At 30.0% G+C, this 22,556-nt stretch overlaps 1 protein-coding gene across 6 annotated transcripts in view; it reads left to right on the top strand.

Moving 5' to 3' along the window:
- The window catches only part of LOC136085714 (uncharacterized), a 166,236-nt gene extending 145,437 nt beyond the window's left edge, over positions 1-20,799 (top strand). For 4 of the 6 annotated variants that reach the window (XM_065807038.1, XM_065807040.1, XM_065807039.1 and 1 more), the window contains 6 exons: positions 7,877-7,951; positions 8,101-8,223; positions 8,297-8,511; positions 20,031-20,071; positions 20,149-20,245; positions 20,328-20,799. In XM_065807038.1, the coding sequence (XP_065663110.1) occupies positions 7,877-7,951; positions 8,101-8,223; positions 8,297-8,511; positions 20,031-20,071; positions 20,149-20,245; positions 20,328-20,637 (861 nt within the window). In that variant the 3' untranslated portion in view covers positions 20,638-20,799. Of the gene's footprint in view, positions 1-2,578; positions 2,908-7,876; positions 7,952-8,100; positions 8,224-8,296; positions 8,512-20,030; positions 20,072-20,148; positions 20,246-20,327 lie in introns of those variants that run through there. The other 2 variants (XM_065807043.1, XM_065807044.1) reach the window with 1 other exon arrangement.
- The last annotated feature ends 1,757 nt before the right edge of the window (positions 20,800-22,556 follow it).

Genomic DNA, 22,556 nt, shown 5'->3' with positions numbered 1-22,556 from the left:
ACTACTTTTAAGTAGTATCTTTCAGATATCCTAACTTACTACTACTCTAAGCGAGCATACTTGCGTTTAAATGCAAGTATGCACGCTTAGAAAACCTTTTAAAGAAAAAGTTTGCAGAAGCTGTAGCTCCTAGATAAGAGAAAATACTTATAGACTTTCTTAACAGTAAAAATGTTTATGAAATGAAAAGCCCTCTTCCAGATGAAATTATTCGCGCTCAGAAGGTATATAAACAAAGTGATTCCATGGGAATGTTAGTTAACTTCTCATTATTACTAAGTATAACAAAAAGTTTATAATAAATACATTTAAGTGTACCAAACATTGTATAGAAGTAGCAAGAAAATGGCATACATCTAATGAAGGGTTGGCATTTTCAGAGAAGAAAGTGTTAGTTCAATCTAGTCTTGATCAAACAAAGTGTGAAAATTTCTTAGATTTTATATTTATGAGCAGTACTTTGCATGATGTTGCTTATAGAATAACCAAATTGAAATACGACAGCGGTGAAGAGCAAATAATAGTGCATGCAATATTGACAACAAAATTTAGCCATGCTATCATGTCCTATCGAAAAAGTAGCAATGAAAACAATAATGACCATTATGGGATTAAAGTTTGTGGAAAGTATTACATGCAATAAAACCGTCAAGTCGAAAAAGCTTAGCTGTATTAGATGATGTCACTGCTTCAGGTATGAATGGTTTTCAAACATTACAAAAATTGACATAAAGATTTAATTCTAATTTTCTCAAACCTCCCCAAAATTTGAGAAATGTTCTGAAGGCAAGTTATCAAACCAATTGTAGTAAATCAAAGTGAATTAAAGTGAATCAAACATTTCTTCTCATAGCTCAAGACATGATTATCAGATGACATCATCAAAGCATGATCAGATCCATCTGAAAATAATTGTCAATCCAACACAGAGATGTCGGAAGTGGTATGTACTGATTATTCATGATTTGTGCAAAGCTATTGAGATGATCAAAGAACAATCCAAATATCTAAATCCAAAGCAATTCAAAATTCTGAATATGCTGATTCTATTTATGATTTAGAAATTGCTGTCATGAAGGAATTCAACTACATAAAACATCTGGCCAAGGCACAAAGGCAAAAGGTAAAGATTGAAGCTTTTAAGCAATTAAGCAATAAAACTGCTTTCTGGGGACAATGAAGATAGTAATCAATATGAAGAAGACATCGCCTACCTTGCAGAAGAAATTTGTCTTGTATGGAAAGTAAATAATTGGGTTGCTGTTATTTATGAAAAACAATGAGTTATTGAATATACTGTGGAGGTAATCTTTTTCAAAGCAAGGATTAGTTTTTAAGTTTTTTTTTTTTTTTACAAAACAGTGTGCTAAAGTAAGAGCAAAATAAATAAAATGTAAATATAATAGATATGTGGTACATTTACATTTACATTTATATTGCTCTTACTTTAGTACCCTAAAGTAAGAGCAAAATAAATAAAATGCAAATATAATGTAAATATAAAAGAAAAACATTATATTAGACTTATTACGTTTTACTGAATGTAAAATAAATTAAACAAATCATAAGTTCTAGATTACATTGTCTTAAAATGTTGAGCTAATATTTTAAGGTATCTATAACTGGGATCAGAGTTATTGTATGAATAATGAACAAGAAAAGAAGGCTTTTTGCTAACCAGTTACTCTCTAGTAGATGCTTTTTTTCTAATCAATGGTTGTGTCATTATCCAAAGAAGACTATAATACAGTTTGGGTAAAGTAGTCTAATACCGCTGGCGGCTTTTACCGCCATTTCATTTTTTAAAGTTGACTTAAAGAAGCGCAATTTAGAAAACATTGTCAGATCTTCTTAGATCATTTTTTAGTTATAAAACATTTTTTTTGAACTTTTGCCCATTTTATTGCGGTTTTGAGTCATTCGCAATTATTCTATATAGTGTAGAGTGTTTTCATTGATCATTGATTAAAAAAGTATTGTTCCTATTTATACTTGCTCAAAACAATCAATTTTTTATTGTTATTTTTGTTTATTCATGTGCCCAATACATTATTTGCTTTTTGAAAGTAAGCAATGTTCACAATGTAAACAAAAAAAAAACCGTTTTATATAAAACATTGATCACTGGCCAATATCGCCAGACTGGAATGGGCTAATAATGGCACATGTTTATTTTGATTTTCGATATTGAGATTATGTGTATATGTGTTGTAATTGCACTCGAAGCTTGTAATTTAATGTTTTTGCTCTTAAATTTACTTTAAACTACTGTAATTTAATGTTGAGATTTAAAAAAATAAAACTAAAAACGTAAATTTAAAATTCTATAAAAATATTATTTAAGTTGCTGCGCTAATTGCATCAGTTAACGCAAAAATGACTGTTTAGGGAATATCTTTTTCTTTTAAATGTACTTTTCTTATTGTTATCTTTTCACAACCTCCTTATTTTATTGTTTTAAACTTAAAGATGTTTATAAATACTTTTGTTGTCGCTTGACAAATGCAATGTTGACTTCTCAGATAATTTCAAAAATTTTGTTAGAAAATTAGTCAAATTATATTTGTGTTCTTTTTAGAATGACTAAACCTAAAAAAAAACTACTAGGACAAAATGGAAAACAGAAGATTTGAAAAAGGCACTATATTCTGTTAGAACTGGAAATCCAGTAGTGGCAGTATCTTCAAAGAACTCTCAGAGACTGGTTAACGAGAAAGGATAGTTCACCAAAATGTAAACTAGGTTGAAAGTGCATTATTCAGGAAACAGTAGAATCTTAGTTGAAGCATAGAGTATTTTGTCTTCAAAAATTAGGACTTGGTATAACAAGAATACAACTTAGAAAATATGCATATGAAATATGTACTCAAAAAAATCTGTTACATCGTTTCAAGAATGAAATTGCTGGTACTTATTTTAATAGTTTTTAATTTTAATTTTATATTTGAATTTAAAAAAATTAATTAATTGTCCATATATTTAAATGAAATATTGAAATTGAAATAACTATACTAATGAAATAAATAATTACAGGCAAAGATTGACTTGCAGTATTTCTCAGGCGCCCTCCTGATGATGCTCCTAAAAAATGTGAAAGTTTGAGTTATGGTAGGCTAATTTGGTTCATTGCTGAAACTGTTTAAAACTTTTACAGTCTTTTAAAGTCTACGAAAAACAAAATTTAGCACACCATCCTGTATTAATTTACAACGCCAATGAATCTGGATTGCATTTAACAATGACTGGCACTCAGCTAGTAATGGAAAAAAAAGGAGCAAAGTGTGTACACACAGCTACTTATGTAGATAGAGGAGAAACTATTGCTGTAGTTGCATGTACAAATGCTACTGGAACCAATTAAATTCCACATATGATTCTATAAAAGAAAACAATTCGAAACATGAGTTTGGGGATAATTTGCCACCTGGAAGTATTTTTCGCATGGCTCCAAAAGTATATATTACTAAGGAAGAATGTTATACTTTTTTGCATTATTTTAACCAGAACTGATTACCAGGAAAAGCTTTGTTGATTTTTGACGGACATCGTAGTCATTTGAATATTGCTGTAATAGAGGAAGGCGAAAAGTTAAACATCGATATGCTTTGTCTTCCAGCGCATTGTAGTCATGAACTTCAACCTCTGGACAAAAGCGTTTTCAAACCATTAAAACTTATTGGAATGTTTCCATTGATAATTTCCGAAGAGAATTTCCTGGACGATCACTGTCAAAACTACAATTTTCACTATTATTTACTGAAGCATAGTTGTGTACCGCTACACCAGCAAATCTCATATCAGGATAATCTATCTTTTCCTAATATTATCCCCCAAGTAGCTTTTGCACCCAGTGAAATTTCTAATTGCATTAATGTCAAAAATCCTGATGTTTACAAGTTTAGTTCTTTGGAACCTGGATCATTACACCCTGCATCTAGTATCCGTTCAATAATTCACTTAAAATAGTTAGAAAAGTAAAAACTAAAAGATCATTAAATGTGCAAGTTGTCGATCAAAATTTAATTATTGATAAAATAACTGAAATACCCAGGCCAAATCAACTCGTTTCTCCACGCAGCGGCCTTGTTCGTTTAGGTTCGTGTTTTAGAGTTATGGAGTTGAGAGAGGGCTATACTACAAATAAGTAGCCTCCTTGTCTGTAGTGGCTTTCTCGGCATTAAGGAGGTGAATTAACAAAAAAAAAATCAACAAAAAAAAAGGCCATGAAACATAATTTGGAAAAAACTCGAAAATCATCAAAAAAGAGAAATAAGAATGACGAAAATACGTTTTGTGGTGATTGCAGACTCTTTTACAACGAGAAAAGAAAAAAGATGACTGGATTCAATGCGTTGAATGCAAAACTTTGTTTCATGAGCACTGTGACACAGGAAGCATCATAAAAAAAGGCTTATGCACTTTATGCAAAGTAGGGTGTACAGCAACTATTTGTTACAAATCTAAATGATTAGATTTGTAATAAAAAGTTAAAAAAATAATATGATTTTATGAATGATTCATTTTTTATTTGTTTCTTTAACTTATTTTGCCTTATGAATAACAAAATATAAAAAAAAAATGTGGGTGGAGATATTAGATGCATGTGAGGCTAATATCGCCGTTAGTAACGTTTTAAGAAAAATGATATTTCTATGAAATTATTTTAAGTGTGAGCAATAAATCTATGATATTTATAGAGCTAAATAATCATATTACCTAATCAAAAAAAGATTTTTTCAAAAATATAGAGTTTAATAATAATTAAATAAGTATAAAAGGGTTGCATTATTTGATTACTTGACCCTATATCACTATTCTTAGAGAAACTTACTGGAGCTGAGTAAAATATGTAAGCGGTGTGGTGGATAATTTATTTCATGTGTGTAAATAACTATTTCTGAATGGAGATACATTTAAATGTTTGATTTATGTTTTATTTTAGAAGCAATATAGTTTTCTTGCTGTTCGATTTTTGTACATTTTTTAATTCATGTTAGATTGTATGTGTGTAACAAAAATCACACAAGTTTTTTTTAATATTATGTTAGGACCATGTTGTATTGACATTTGGACATGTTTATATTTTAAAAAAAGTTAGCACCCCTGCCATAATGGGTCATGTTGTAAGCATATTATAACATTTTTTTTCAATTTCAAGCCTTAATATATGAGTAGGCCTTAGGTATCACATAACTATTTTTGCATTTTCAGACTCAATACTTACAATACTTACAAATCCTGCAAGAAAATTGTGTGGAACACTTCGCTGTTAGAAATAACTCCCATTAAAAATTGACAAAAATTAAAAATTGTTTTTGTACTGTTGAACTAAGATAATTTTTATATTATTTTGAGTTACCTCAATAACTACAAAAGTTATGTGCAACTTTTTTGCCAAAAAAATGGATTTAAAGGTGGCAAAAACTAAATTTTTATAAATATTTAAATTTTAAAAAAAATCTCAAAATTTTAAACCCGAATTCCAATTAAACAAAATATTTTTGGAATTTTTTTTTTCCTCAAACAAGTTTTCTCTATATTTTAATAAATATATAAAAAATTCAAACAGTTTGGTGGTTGTCACTTCCAAAAAATGGCTATTAAGTAGGGCTGTAATGGATTTTGAATCGAGCTCCAGCCGATATCTGGTCATTTACACAAATCCAGCCCAAATGCGACTCCGGCAAAATTTTAGTCGGATTTCTGAATTCCATGTTTGTAATGGTATTTGTATTTACATTTCTTTACAATTTAATTAGCTAAGCCTAATTTCAAATAACAACTCAATGAAAAATTCTGAAATATTACCAGCTCTGGTGATAGTATATCGCATTTAATTGGGTGCCTCACTGACCAGTGTACCATCAAATCATTTGTTCAGTGTTGCTGGGGAGGTCCTCAATGATCATTGTAGATCACTCCTGCCACATAATGCACCTCGCTTAATTTACTAAAGTGCAATTCAAAACTGATCAGAGATATTTTAGAAAAGTAACTGAAGCTGAAGTTACTTAACTTCACTTTCAATTTGAAAGTTTCAATAATTTATCAATTATTTTGTTGTGTTATGATATGTAATGTAAAATTGTTTCCCTCTATTTTAATAATAACAATGAAGTTTAACAGTAAATAGTTGTCACTTGGTATTGAGAATGGTAAACATTGTTGACCATTGTTAATATTAAGTAGGGATGTACAGGATTTTGGCTCCTGTAATTTTGTTTTGAAATCCGGCTTCGGCTCCAGCAGAATTTGTCAGTAAAACTCCAGAAAATCTGGCTCCCGCCGGATTTGAAAAAATTAAATATTATAGCCCTACTAATTAGTAGTATTTTATAACGAAGCACCAGTATAACAAAATGAGTATTTTGCAAAAGCTGATTTCACACAAGGTTTTGTTAAAGATACTTGGTTATGTCTTTGTAACTGCGATTGGTAGTTTAACTGAATTGATCCAGAGTAGTTGAGCAATGGCACTAAAAAACTAATGTTCACATTACTTTCAACTTCTACCTTCAATGGCGATAACCAAATTAAAACAAAAAAAACTAAATGTTAAAAAAAAAAATTTTAATGTTTAAAAAGGATTAAAGAAGATGTTGTCTTATTTATGATATCACTTATTGTGAAAGGGCTAAGGCTTGTTTTAACTTGTTAGAATAATATTGATAAACATTTTTAACAGGAAATATTATTTGAAAAATATTTTTGAAAAAAATATACAAAGTATTTTGACTAGATATTTAAATATAACGGATTGTATGTAACTTTCGCTATGTAAATTAGTGTGCAATAGTAACCAGAAAAGTGCATAACATTAGATAACTTTGAATGAAAAGTCCAATTTCTTTCTAATTTTCAATGGAAAGTAAAATTTTTCACTAAATCTAAGAAATCTAATTTTATTAGAATATGCGCATACTCAAGTGTCTGGGCAGAAAAAAATACATGGCGTAGATTTTTTAAAAAACATTTTCTTAATTAAAAATATTGTAATTTAGAGTAAATTGCTTTAATACTTTGTCATAAAGCCCTTAACATTGATTACTGCTTGACAGTGACAAGGCATTGAGTCCACCAGCTTCATAATCACATTAATGTCGATTTTTTACCGTTCTTGTTTCAGAATTTAAATAAATCACGTTCACTCACTTTTACTAGTTTTTAACCTGAAATTTGTCAATAAAGGTGCTCCCATAGATGTTCAGAAGGATTAAAGTCAGGGCTTGGCAAAGGCCATTCCATTAATTGAACTTTTTTGGTCTTGAAAAAGTCTTTAACAAGGGTGAAAGTGTGCTTTGGGTTATTATCATGCTAAAAAATCTAACCTTGAGGCATTTCGTTTTTAGCATGTGGAAGCATAACATCCTTTATGATTTCTTTGTACATAATATGTCCATTATGCCATCAATCAAATGGATAGGACCAGTACAATCTCTATTGAAGCAACCCCAGATCGTAACGTTGCCACATATGTGCTTAACTGTTGTGCTTAAATTTATTTAAAATAATCTTCTTTTTTATTAAAAGTACTTGATGTTTTATTTACGGTTTTCAAAAATCAAGTTAAATCCTATAAAAGTATTAGAATTTTATTATTTTAGTTTTGCCCGGATACTTTTGCACGCGCAAATTTCAATTAAGAGAACTTTTAAGGTAGTTTGCTTAAATTTAGTACAAATTTATTTACTTTTAGATTTGTAATCAGTTTTTTTACATTCTAGTGAAAATTTGAAAGAAATTGGACATTACATTCAAAAGCAATCTTATGTTATGCGTTTGTCTGGTTTGTGTCCGCTGTTTTATTTGACGCCATTTAAGCCAGTGTATGACACTGATTTAATTGTTTTTTATACATCAATTTTTTTTTTTCTAGTTTTGTGCTTTAAAGATTGATGAAAAATCAGTTGTAAACTTTATGTACACCGGAGAATATCAGCAATCTATGAAGGTTATAAACTTTACGTATACCAGAATATATCAGTAATCTATGAAGGTTTTATGTTTTTATTCACTTCTTTCTTCGAAGTGGGATTAAAAAAGTTTTTTCAAATTAAATTCAATAAATAAAAGTTTTTTTGTACATATTTTTTTTTTTAGATAATAACAAAAAAGGATGAATTTTGCTTAGGGGTTATGTCAAATCAGGTTCATTTAGAAGAAAATGGAGTGATAACGCCTGATGATTTGCTTAGTTTTGCATGGCAAGTGGCATCAGGAATGGTACGAGTATGTTAAATTACTATTTATTGTGTTGTTACTGCTATTTTGTACCATGCTTATTTGGCATTTTTAGGAATATCTTTCATGTTCTAAGTTAGTTCATCGAGATCTAGCTGCAAGAAATATTTTGGTTGGGAATGGAAAAATAGTAAAAATATCTGATTTTGGTCTAACTCGAAAAATTAATGATGAATTAAACTACTTGAGCAAGAAAAAGCGTCGTTTACCGATCAAGTGGATGTCTGTTGAAGCCATATTTGATCATCTCTTTACATCATTTAGCGATGTGTAATTTATTTTTATATTTGTATTTTTTATGAACTCTATTTGATATGTTATTAATACTATATAAATACAAAAAAAAAAGAAAAGATATTTAATTTAATCTAAATTGAATAAAGTGAAATCAATAATTTAATAAACAAATAGAAAATAATAAATAAATTTAAATTACTTCTCAATTCGAATACTCTCGAGTCCCTAATAAAAGGAAGGGGGGGCAGTTATGTTTGTTAATTTTCCCACCCATCCTAAGCTTATAAGGACCCCCACCCTGTATACTAATTTTTACTTGCTATCAAAAAAAATAAACAAAAAAAATCAGTGAAAGTCGGCCTTAAAAGTTAAAAAATAATTATTTTAGTCACTGATAAAAACAAAATTTTTCAGTGTAAATAGGTTATAAAAACAAATGACCAAGTAAATCTCGATTTATCGAAGATGAGCTCTTAATTTATTTCTCACCAAAGTATATAGCCTATATAAACATATTAAACCCTATTGAAATTATTATAAAACTGCTGTTAGAAAATCCACATTTGACCCCATGTCTAAAATAGTTTCTCCCTCCCTCCCTCCCTGTTTATTAGATCTGAACTAAAATTCCCATCCCCTCCTTGTATTAAGAACTCAAGAGTACAACTTTCGATAAAGATAACCCAAAATATAGAAAAAACATTTAAGAATTAACAAAGAATATCAAATTCAAAAAAGATTTAAACCATTCAAAATAAACGATGAATCATAAAAAAATCATAAAGAAAAACAAAAACTTGATTATATATCATTTTTATTTAACTTAATTGTGTTGTATCTTATTTTATTTAAATATTTTATTTTATTATCATTATACCTTATTTTATACACACACACACACACACACACACACACACACACACACACACACACACACACACACACACACACACACACACACACACACACACACACACACACATATATATATATATATTTTTTTTTATATATATATATATATATATATATATATATTTTTATATATATATATATATATATATATATATATATATATATATATATATATATATATATATATATATATATATATATATATATATAATGACCTTACCAATGATCTTGATATAATCAATGAGGTGAAGGGCCTTTACACACGTACAAATATCTTAATTAGACGCTTTCATTTATGTTCTACCAGAGTGAAGGTTAAACTGTTTAAAGCATATTGCATTTGTTTATATGAAGTTCCTTTGTGGCAAAACTATAATGATAAAACAATGGTACGCCTTCAGTATTGCTACAACATGTGCTAAAATGTTTTTTGGATACAACAAATATGATATCTTACATGCTTTTAGAGTTCAGAAATAAATAGCATATCTTACATGCTTTTAGAGTTCAGATTACCATCTTTTCATACAATTATCTTATACTATAGACATGCTTTTCGTAAACAGTTGATGGCTTGTACCTTGATGAATCACTCTATCCATTCAGTTAATCAAAGTTTAAAATAATACTTTTCTTTTAAAAAACTATGGACCTGGCACCTAATTTGTACATGCCTGTTGTCTGAAATATATTTCATTTATATATATATATATATATATATATATATATATATATATATATATATATATATATATATATATATTTTTGTTAAATATATTACTAATATCCCTAATTTAGTTATTAATATGTTATTTTGACTTTTATTTATTTTTGTTTTGTTATTTATAATATATTTATAATATTAGATATAAATGTAATTCTATTGAATTTTAATTTTCTTATTAAATTTATAATTAGTTTTATATTCTTATTTTTGGTTATAATATAGAATGTTTTTTATTATTCAGTTATTTTATTATAACTATTTTTATTATAATTCAGTAGTTTTACTATAACCTCTAATTTTTGGGGAGTATGCACTACATCTAAAAAAGTAAGTATTAGTTGCTGTGCAATTCAATGTGATGTATGTTTGTTTTGGACTCATACAAAACATTGCAGGCTTTGTAATAATGGGTATGGGAGTTTAACACAATCAAAATGCTCAACATGGTGTGTAAATTAAACTAAAGGTTTCTTTCTATTTATCGATGAATCTGATAATGAATTTAAACAACTCTTCTCTTCAAATAAAATTATTATGATGACTTGCCTTTATAAACTAAACTTTTTCCAGCATCGGAAATAAATAAAATCTTTATTCAGTTTAATAAATTTATTACATTACATGTCTCAGTTTTTGATAAGGAAAACTGTTTATCATTTGATGTAGATTGCCAATATTATGAGATTAATAAATTGTCTTCTCATGACTTTGACATAATCTCTATGTCCTTTTTCCATATAAACATATCCTCTTTACAAAAGCACTTTGAATATCTGCACGTATGTTCAGATCTTCAAAGATCATTAAATAGTTTTGAAATTAGCATTATTAGAATTACAGAAACAAGGTTAAAAAAAGAATTTCCTTACACACTTCCAGTTATTACTCAAAATTATAATTTTGAGCACACCAACTAAATCTTCTTGTGGTGGAACCTTGTAGTATTTATCAAAAAAACTGATTTATAAAAGAGGAGATGATTTGATCATATACACACCAAATTATTTAGAATCTACTTTTGTTGAAATAATTTTTCCAAAAAATCAAATGTTACTGTTGGTTGCATATATAGACACCCTAGCATGGATGTAAACGATTTCAATAATAAAATGTCTGTCCTTCTCCCAAAAATATCTACTGAAAATAAATCTTTCTATTTGGCAATTTTAACATAGATCAGATACAGCCAAACTCTGACTTTGCAACTTCTGAATTTTTAAACTTACTTCTTATAAGATTTGCCCATTTATTACAGTATCAACGAGAGTTACTGACCATTCCTCCACAATCATTGATAATATCTTTTCAAATGTAACCACTAACTAAATTATTTCAGGAAACCTAACAACTTCTATTTCTGATCACTTACCTCATTTTCTTATTTGTCCTATTTTCAAAAAATTATTTATACCAAGCAGTCATAATTTATATCGCAAGAACTTTAGAAATTATAACAAAGAAGCTGAAATCTTAATTATTAAAAGTTGACTGAAATGACATTACCAATAAAAACAATGTTAGCTACAGTTTTGAAGCAATTATTTTTCAAACAACATTGAATTGTCATGTATTACTCAAAAAGATTTGTATTAGGAGCTACAAGCATCAATTCAAGCCATGGATTACTAAAGAAATAACAAAACTTATTCAAATTTAAAATCTTATTCAAGGGAAAATGTTAAGGATAAAAGATGCAACAAATGTAATAAAACTAGAAACTCTTGAAACGCTATAAATATACCATTATTAATCTAGTAAAACATTTCAAAAAATTATTTTTAGAATATGTAAAAAATCTTAGTTAAACCTGGAAAACAATAAATATTCTAAAAGATGTCAATTATATCTAAATTAAAACCTAAAAAATCAATATGTCCTACTAGCATCCCCACAAACATTTTTAGTGATTTTAATTCTAAATTTTCTCATATTTTCACTAAGCTATTTAATATCTCTTTCTTAAATGGACTTTTTCCTGAAATTTTGAAACTATCTTGTGTCATTCCAGTATATAAAATGGCTCAAAACTCACATGCACTAACTATAGACAAATCTTAATTCTATCTAACATTAGCAAACTCCTTGAAAAACTAATGTGTTCTAGATTGTACTCATTTTTGAGTTCCTTTAACTGTTTAAATAAACATCAGTTTGTATTTCAATCAAAATACTCCATATACTACGCTTTGATAAGTGTAACCGAAAAAGTAAAAAAAACACCGGATACTCTTCATTTCATTGCTGGTGTTTTTATTGACTTACAAAAAGCTTTCAATACCATTAATCATACCATTTTAATTTCTAAACTTGAACATTTTGGAATCTGAGGAGTTGCTTGTAATTGGTTTCAATTTTATTGCTCAAATCGGAAGCAGTTTGTTAGCATTAATGGTTACAAATCAAATAACAAACACATAGTTTGTGTTGTACAACAGGGTTCTGTTCTTGGACCTCTATTGTTTTTGGTTTAAGTTAATGATTTAAATAACTACAGTGCTGGCCAATGAATTAGGAATTATCGCATTTATTGCAAGAAATTAAAATAAAATAACAAGAATAACTTAACAACCTAAAAAAAACATTAAAAATAACTTAAATAGGACTTAAATATAAAAGAACCATGTAAAAAATGTCACAAATGCAAAGTTCTGTAATATTATCAAGTTCGCTGCCTAATATTTGGTGTGTCCACCCTTATCTCTTAGAATGGCTGAAATGTGACTAGGCATCGACTGGATAAATTCCACACAGAGACGGCGGATACAATCACTGTGGTGTAATGTATTCTTTAGTTTTTCAGTTAATTCTCTTTTGTTAGTAGATGCAGTTTCCAGAACTTCCCTCTTCAGCACGTTCCACAGCCCCTCGATCAGGTTGAGGTTGGGACTGTTGCCCGGCCATTCCAGAACAGGAATCTTCTGGTCCTTCAGGAATTTCATCATGGATTTGGCTGTGTGGCATGGAGCTCCATCCTGCATGAATATTGCATCTCCACGTGGATGCTATTCTTTTACCTGTGGTATGAGACGTGTTTCCAGTACTCTCTTGTATTGGTCCTGTTGCATGGTCCCTTCCACAAAATACAGACGCCCCAGTCCATTGACAGAAATAACACTCCAAAATATAATATTTTGTGGGTGTTTTGCAATTTCCAGGATACAGTCGGAGAGGTTTGTCTCTTCCTTCTTCATCCAAACAAATTGTGCCCTCTCAGCCATGACTTCCAGCGTAGACTCATCAGAGAAGCACACCTGAATAACAAATATTAACCTGTAAAATAACGGTACCAAGTAGGGTATTACATACCGTATTTTATGATATGGAAAATACACATAATAACATGACAAAACTACAAAACTAATGAAAAAATAAATATTATTATCACTATAAAGTGGGCAATATGTTTCTGACTCTTGTCAGAAACATATTGCCCACTTTATAGTGATAATAATATATTACACTTGCCTTTATAGTGATAATAATATATTTCCCACTTTATAGTGATAAGGCAATATGTTACATGCTCTTATGAAATAATTTCATAAGAGTATGTAAACTGCTTACCTTGACCAATCGTCTTTGGTCCAATCAGCGTGTCAACATGCCCACATCAGCCTCTTCTCCTTCATTGCAACTGTCAGCTTGGGTTTCTTCGTGGGCTTGTATGCTTTGTAGCCGAAATTCAACAAGCGCTTTTTAGCAGTTCTTGAGCTTACTGTAAGTCCTATTATGCCATTCAATTCCTGTGCTAACTCTACGGAAGATTTTTTACGTCCTTTTCAGCACAAGTTCAGAAGTACGTGATCATTCCTAGGGGTAGTCTTGGAAGCCCTTTTACAATTTTCTCTCTTGGTTGCTATGACATCTTGGCCTTTGGGCAGCTTATTTCTGATTCTTCCAACAGTCTGATGCAAGACTTCTAACTTGTGAGCTATTTCGGAATTCAGAAGAGCAGTATTTTCTAATAACAGTATTATTTCACTTTTTTTTTGCCATGCTGATGTCCTGTTTCTTACCCATTTCTGTCAAATAGTGTCTCTCTTACCACTTAAAGCTTGTTTCAATAACTGCAAAGTAATAACTTATGAGCAATAACACAAGTAAAATTACAATTAAGCTACAAAAGACGCCAAAATTAATGACCAGATATTGCCAAATACCCAATCAAGTGCCTTAAGAACCTAAAGCAAATTTTATACAAAATACAAAAAAAATCATATTTTAGCAACAAATTTAAAAAGTCCATGACAACTAGGGAATCCAATTACGATTATCGATTACCCGAGTACCCGAGTAATTGATACTTTATAAGCAAGTTCCGAGTAGTCGACTACTCGGAATATTTTTTTCGAGTATCGAGTATAATATTTAAACAAAAAAATGTAAATATTGCACATTAATTTAACTATTAATCAATCGAGTATCGGTATTCTACTGTTTTTTCTTCTTTTACTTCTATAATAAAGTTGCTTAGCAACCATTGATTTTTAACTAAGTTTCAAAAGTTTTTTTTTAACTAAGTTACATAAAATAAATAACATTTGTAATTTGAAGTTGTACAACGTAAAATTTGCAAGAAAGTGAAATATTTAAAAAAAAATTTGTGAAATAAATAAAATAAATACTTAATTTTCTAATATATATAGCTGCCTTTGGTAAGTGAAGTGTTTTGAGTAAAATGTATTAAATTTCAAGTAATAAATGCATATTTAAATACGTATAAATTTCAATTTTCAATTTTTATGTTGTGATTTTTTATTTTAGTGATTTATTTACATATACCCAAAAATGTCTTCGAAAAAATCAGAGGTATGGAAATATTTTACAAAAAAAGAGAAATCGGAGTCAGTTTGTAACATATGCAAATCTATAATTCAACGTCCGGGATCTAATACTACTGGAATGATTAATCATCTAAAATTACATAGCATATCTTTACAAAAAAGAAATTTGGGCAACACAAATGAAACTGATGCGTCTTCTTCGAAAAACGCAAAATCGGTTGGAAATGGATGCAGTAGTGGTGTAGTGGTAGAGCGCTCACTTCATAAGCAAGAGGTTCCGAGTTCGATCCCCACCATGTCCCTGGTAGTACCGCGCTCAACTTGTTTCTCCGCGCAGCGGCCTTGTTCGTCAAGGTTCGTGTTTCGGAGTTATAGAGTTGAGAGAGGGTTATAACCACAATTAAGTAGCCTCCTCATCTGTAGTGGCCTTCTGGGCCTTGGGGAGGTGAAATAACAAAAAAAAAAAAAAAAAAAAAAAAAATGGAATAATAAATTTCATAAGTCGAGAATCATTTAATAAAATATTGGCGAAATGTGCGACAAAAGATGGATTTAGCATCAAAGGAATTACTTCATCTGAAGCCATTAGGGGTTTCGTAGCAAGTTGTAATTATAAAATGCCAAAAAGTGAAACAACAGTAATGAAATATATAATGGATTTTTATAAAGAAAAAAAAGAAGAATTAATGGCGTCGTTATTAGAGCAAAAAAAATCTGGAGAGAGATTCAGTATTACTGTCGATGAATGGAGTGATATAAACGTTAGAAGGTTCATGAATATCACTCTTCATTCAGCAACAAAGCCACCTGTAGTCTTGGGTCTATCTGCAATAATAGGTTCTTGTGATTCAAATGCCACTATCGATTTGGTAAAAGCAAAACTTAATGATTATGGAATTGAAATGGATAATGATATCGTTGGATCCACACATGATGGAGCATCAGTCATGGTAAAATATGGGAAAAATATTTTACCATTTTCTCAGTTATGCTACAACCATGCTATACATCTTGCTGTACTTGATGTATTTTATAAAAAAAGTGGGAGTTTAATTACGAATGATGATGCGGTAATTGATACAAATTTCCAAGATGATGAGAATTTAGAATATGATGAAAATTTAGCAGATGATGATTGTGTTGAAACTACCGAACAAAATGATGAGGTAGCTGATGCATTTGCTTTTGATGGTAACTTAAATTTCCAAAATGATTTAGTTAGACGATTACCAATCTTTCGTGAAGACATTGGCAAAATTCTTGATGAATCACGAAAAATTATTAAATTTTTCAAATATTCTTCAGTTCGAAGCAGTGTTCTTGAAAAGCATATAATAGATCAAGAAGGCAAAAAGTTACGATTGCTACTCGATTGCAAAACAAGATGGAACTCAATAATACCAATGGTAAATCGTTTCATAAAAATATACGATTGTATACAAAAGGCTCTAATGGAATTAGGTCAGCAAAAATGTTCACAAAAAAATATCAAAGTTTTAGAAGAAATATCACATGTTTTACAACCGGTTGAGCTTGCTGTTAAAGAGCTCAGTAAAGAAAGTAATAATCTTTTAAAAGCTGAACGAGTATGCATTTTTTTGCTAAACAAACTAAAAGAAACAAATACGCAGTTAGCCATGGAAATTTTCACTGCTTTGAAGAAAAGAATTGAAGAAAGACGAAATGAGGATGTTGTATCACTCTTACGTTTTTTACAATCTGGAAATTATCCAAACCAGAGATTACTTGCCATTATACTTATTTAAAAAAAAGTTCTATTCATTTATTGGCTAAAGAAAACTTCAAAAGGCTGTTCAATGAAGATCCTGCAAACACACAGATGGATACAGAGTTAACAATTAAAAATGAAGAAATAATTTCAAATAATGGTTTGGTTTCATATTATGATGAACTCCAAAAAACAATTGAATTAATTATGACTGTTCCGAAAGAAAATAACGAGAGAAAATCCACATTGGAAAAAGAAATAAAGTTGTGGGAGAAAGATTGTTCAAAACGAGGTGACTCTATTGGAAAACTTTTTACAGCATTATTGACAATACAACCAACGTCAACAGTAAGTGAAAGAGTGTTTTCGGTAGCTTCAGCTTTTGTCACAAAAACCCGAAATCAGTTGAAAATGGAAAGGGTTGACAAACTTGTATTTTTAAAGTATTATTTTTTAAATAAAAAATAGATTTAAAACTAAAATTGTTGCATTTTATTTTAAATTTAATTAACACAACATGGTGTGGGTAAATTTTTTTTCCTTTACCCGGATTACCCGGATACCTGGGTACCCGGGTAATTAAAAAAATAAATACTCGATTACCCGGATAACGTAAAAATACGATTATTTGGACTCACTAATGACAACAAACAATAAAATAAGTATTATGACAGCAACTTATGCAATAAACAAAAATTAGAATGTAATTATATAGCCAAAGTTTTTTTTTTTTTTTTTTTGCGGTAGTGGTGTAGTGGTAGAGCTCTCGCTTCATAAGCGAGAGGTTCCAAGTTCGATCCCAACCATGTCCCTGGTAGTACTGCGCTCAACTTGTTTCTCCGCGCAGTGGCCTTGTTCGTCAAGTTTCGTGTTTTGGAGTCATAGAGTTGAGAGAGGGTTATAACCACAATTAACTAACCTCCTTGTCTGTAGTGGCCCTCTGCGCCTTGGGAAGGTGAATTAAAGAAAAAAAATAAAAAATATTATTAAATTGATATTAGCTCAGTGTCAAACATTCTGAATAATAAATTTTCAACTCATTATTACAGAAACTTCAAGCTTCTTCAAAAAATTTGAAATTCTTACTTTTTTAGCACTAGTTAAGTTTGCTTTTCTTCTTTTTGTTTTTGACTTCCTTAATAAAAATTTGCCCTTTTTTTATTACAACCTTATCACGGAAACTCAATTTATACATTCACATTTAACTAGAAACAGTAGATGATTGAATAGAATACCTATCCCGATGTTTGAAGTTTTGTGTAAGTTAATGAAACTCTTAGTTGATGTATGTACACACCCTGCATATTCTACATATTTAGTCAGTCGATGTATTAACACTCCCTGCATGTTCTACCTTTATAGTCAGTCAATGTATGTGCATTTTCTGCATAATCTACCTATTTACAGGGTGACCACAAAGTATCCGCACAGATAAAGAGCTTAATAAAAAGCATGTAGAAAGTATTTGGAACACAAATTTTATTTTAAAACATTTATTGAACTATAACAATTATGATTCCATGATTGAATTCGAATTTTCCTCCATCAGCAAAATAACAGGCCTGTAGGCGTCTCGGGTTGCTTCGACGGTGGCGAGCAAGTAGGCAGGGTCCAGAGAATCCCAAGCTTTCAGTAGTGATTTTTTTAAACTTTCAATATTTTTATGCGGCTTTTGGCATGCCTTTCCTTCTAGGACGCTCCAGACTGAGCAATCCATCGGGTTAAGATCGGGGCTCGATGGCGGCCATTGAGAAAAGTTGATAAAATCAGGAAAAGTTGCCGCACAAAAATCCTGAACTGTCTTCTTTTTATGGGCTGGAGCTCCGTCTTGCATGAACGTCCAAATACGATTTCCAAGTTCTTTTTGAGCCCAAGGAACAATTTCTTTCTTGAGCATATCCAAATAATTGTCACCGTTGACCTTTATACCTTGTGGAACAAATATGAGCGGTGTCTTAACATGAGCCGTTTTCCCGGCGAATACCATAACTGAAGCAGGATGAGAACTGCGTGAAACCGAGACATTTGGTTGAGATTTTGCCCAAACTCGATCGTTCTGCTTATTAAGAATGCTTTCCACTGTAAAAATCTTTTCGTCAGTGAACAAGATGTTGCGATAATCAATTCCGTTGAAACGGTGCAGAAGTCCAAGAGAACGGTCTTTACGTTTGACTTTAGCTGCTTGAGAAAGAAGTTGCGACTTGTTCTTCTTGTATGGTTTGAGCTTAAGCTTCTTTTTGATTATCTTTGCCATTGAAGTTCGTTTTATCCCCATTTTCTTTGCGAGACCTCGAGCAGATTGATTGGGGTTCAAACGCAGGCGATCGCGTACCTTTTTCACATTGCTCGCAGTGATCACTGTTCGAGGTCTTCCGGATTTTGGATGATTAGAACTTGTTCCCAACTCATCAAAGCGTTTAATTGTGTCGTAAATTGTCCGTCTTGGCGCATGTAAACGGTTCTGAATGTAGCTCGCTGAGTAGCCTTTTTTGTGAAACTCGACGATAGATTGACGATAAGGAGAAACGCGCACCATTCTAAAAAAACCAATTGAACATAGTTTACAAAGTATATAAAGTAAAGTATATAAAGTTTATGACATAATATTAACCAAAAACAACAAATAAATAAGAAAATACATAAGTGCTTTTATGCTTATATTTTCACAAGATGAAACCGTCTCGTGTGCGGATACTTTGTGGTCACCCTGTAGTCAGTTGATTTATGTACACTCCCTGTCTGTTCTACACATTAAAGTCAGTTTATGTGTGCACACTTCCTAATTTTTACTATAAATAAATTTTCATAACAGTATAACTTTTCATTAACAACAATCTTAGACATTACGCCTAAAACTAGGACTAAATACTTTAAAATATAACAAAAAAGTACACACAAAAAACATACGCACTCAATACATGGTCTACTATAGTGGCAGGCCTAGTAAACATATGGCTTAAAAAAAACAGATATCAAGTTTTTTTTATTATTATATTTATTATTATTATATTTATTATTATTATATTTATTATTATTATTATTAGTAGTAGTGTAGTAGTAGTAGTAGTAGTAGTAGTAGTGTGTAGTGTAGTAGTAGTAGTAGTAGTAGTAGTAGTAGTAGTAGTAGTAGTAGTAGTAGTAGTAGTAGTAGTAGTAGTAGTAGTAGTAGTAGTAGTAGTAGTAGTAGTAGTAGTAGTAGTAGTAGTAGTAAAGGACCAATTTCAATGTTATTATTATTACATTTATTACTATTTTTATTATTACTATTATTGTAATTATATGATTGTAAATTTTGAGGAAAGTAAATATCTTGTTATTGTTGTTTACTGCAAATGACGTTTTATAGATGCTTCTGCAATCTTTTTTATTTTTATTTTAATAAAGATTTTGAACGTTTTAGGTGGTCGTACGGTGTTGTTTTATTTGAAATTGTAACTTTAGGTGAGAGCTTATAAAATTGAATAAGATCTTATTAAGTTTTTAAATTTACTGATAAGTTTTTGTTTATATTTTTATAGGAGGTGCACCTTATCCTACAATTAGTAATCGTGAACTCCTCCCTCTTTTAAAATCTGGTTATCGTATGGATAAACCTAAAAACTGTTCTGAAGCAATGTAATTTATTTCAATTTTGTCTTGGTTCAGTAGAAGTTTTAGTTTATTTCAGTTAATAATTGTTTTAATAATACAATTTTAGGTACGATATTATGTTTCAGTGTTGGAATGAGGATCCATTACAACGTCCTACTTTTACATCATTACGTGAATATTTTGATGAAGTAATATCTCAAGGTAATAGTTATCTCACTTTTGAAATGGACGAATATACCCCCCCGCCGGTTTTATCGTTTGAAGCAAATAACGATGATGATCATGATCATGATGACAATACAATGGAAGACGGAATTTTTCAAAATCCTGTACGCGTAAAGTCCATTCAGGAAAGAAAAAAAATTTGCGATCAATCTATTCCTCCATTGAATATTAGATATTCAAATCTTGAATAACATCTTCTCTACTATGTCAAACAAATTATATAATAATTGAATTTAAGATTCTTAACTTTGATAAAGATTTTTTAAGCATATGATCTTTGTAAAGGTAAAACTGATCATGTGCCTATAAGAGATTTTAAAGTGGTTAAATATACGTCTTAAGGGTTTTTAAAATCTTGTCTTTAAAAATCAATTATAAGCCCTTTAAACTAATATAATATGCTTTGAAAAATCCCTAAATACTTACTTCCATTACTTTGTTTTACTATAGTTATAACGACAAAAGAAACTTTCATTCCTAAAAACAAGAACCTGATGCAATGTGAAAAAATTTTGTTACAGATTACAACCAATTTAATTAAAATAAACCGTACCTATTGGCTCTGAAGACACTTATATATAGAGATATATTTCATTTTATTAGTTATATGGGGATTTTTAAAAGCTAAGGTTTCCGCAATAATATAATTTTTAGTCGGATTACCAGATAATATACACAATCTTATAATGTAGATAGCTCTGCGGAAATATTCTTTAATTTATCATGGTTTTGTTATATAGCTTTTATCTTAATTTTATATAAAAATTAGTCGATCTTTTAATTTTTTTTCGAAAACCAATTGAAAATTACTTTTTTTTCAAGTTCATAACAAATTTGTGTGTTTTTAAAATATCATCTATTAAAAAGTATAATAATGCGCACTATGAATATAGATAAAAAACCTTCCATTATTTGGAATAGAAGGGATGATTGATTGATAATCAAAAAGAATAAAGTTGAGCTAGTCCAGGACTTAAAGCACGAAATTCTTGAGAAGGTTAATAAGGAGGAACATAGCATTGAAGCAAAGAGGAGGTAAACAGAACTAAAAAAAATTTAGAAAATTGGCTTTTTAAAAAGCTAAATCTTTTAAAATAAACTTGTTTTTTCGCGGCTAAAATAATCTCGTTCGAGCCAGTCATTATATGAGTCATATACAGTTGGAATTGAACTGGTACCTCAACTTGATAAACCCTACTCCAGTTAATGTTGATGGGCTGCAGTGGTGGAGAAAACCCCATCGGGAGTTTCCGCTTCTGGCCATGTGTTCCAGAAAATATCTTCGTACTCGGATGAAAAAAATTTAAAAAAATTGATTTTAAGGGCCGTTTTCCACAAGACATTTTTTTTTCCTTCTTTTGAGCTATTTTTTTTTTTTTTGTTATCAACAACAAGAATGTTAGCAATAAGTTTAAGCTGTATTTTCAACTAGAAACAATTATTTAGCATACTTACTACTTTGAAGCATGTATACATTTTTTTCCGTGCATTAATTTTAACATTTTTGTCTTTGTATGTAAGATGTGATATCATTTTGTAATATAATGATTTAATAAGGTTTTTTATAAGAAAGTATAAGAAAATAAATGCTTAACTCTGATATGAACATTTCTGTCAAGAAAACTGTTACTGCACGAACGAACAACAGTTTTAACTCCATGTAGGATTTTTACAAAAAGGTTTATCTTAGTGTGGCCACTTGAACATAAACCTTTTTATGAAGTTTAACATTCAGAATTGACAAAGTGCAAATTTACACTTGTGAATTCTTGATTTAATTTTAGCTATTTATTTGATGAACTTACTATTGCTTGCCAATGTTCAGAGTGAGTTTATAGAAAATCAATAAGAACGCAAGGTTAAGAACTTTAAGAACTTGTTTCTTTGCCACTTTAAAAATAACGTCCTTTCGCCTTTTTTTACTGTTGACATCACGCAATATAATCAAAACTGAAATAATCAAAACTTGATTGGTTTTCGCTAATAGCGATTTACAAAAAGTCGAAATGAATCCAACTTTATTTGTTTGCTGCAGCGAAACGCTATATCAACATAATTGCAAAAAATGTTTAATCTGTGCATGCGTACAACGAAAGAAATCGCTCGAATA

Source organism: Hydra vulgaris, chromosome 10 (assembly GCF_038396675.1).
Source record: "Hydra vulgaris chromosome 10, alternate assembly HydraT2T_AEP".
NCBI classification, from domain to species: Eukaryota; Metazoa; Cnidaria; class Hydrozoa; order Anthoathecata; family Hydridae; genus Hydra; species Hydra vulgaris.
The sequence above is the reverse complement of the archived record's forward strand: the minus strand, read 5'-3'. Positions and strand labels throughout refer to the sequence as shown.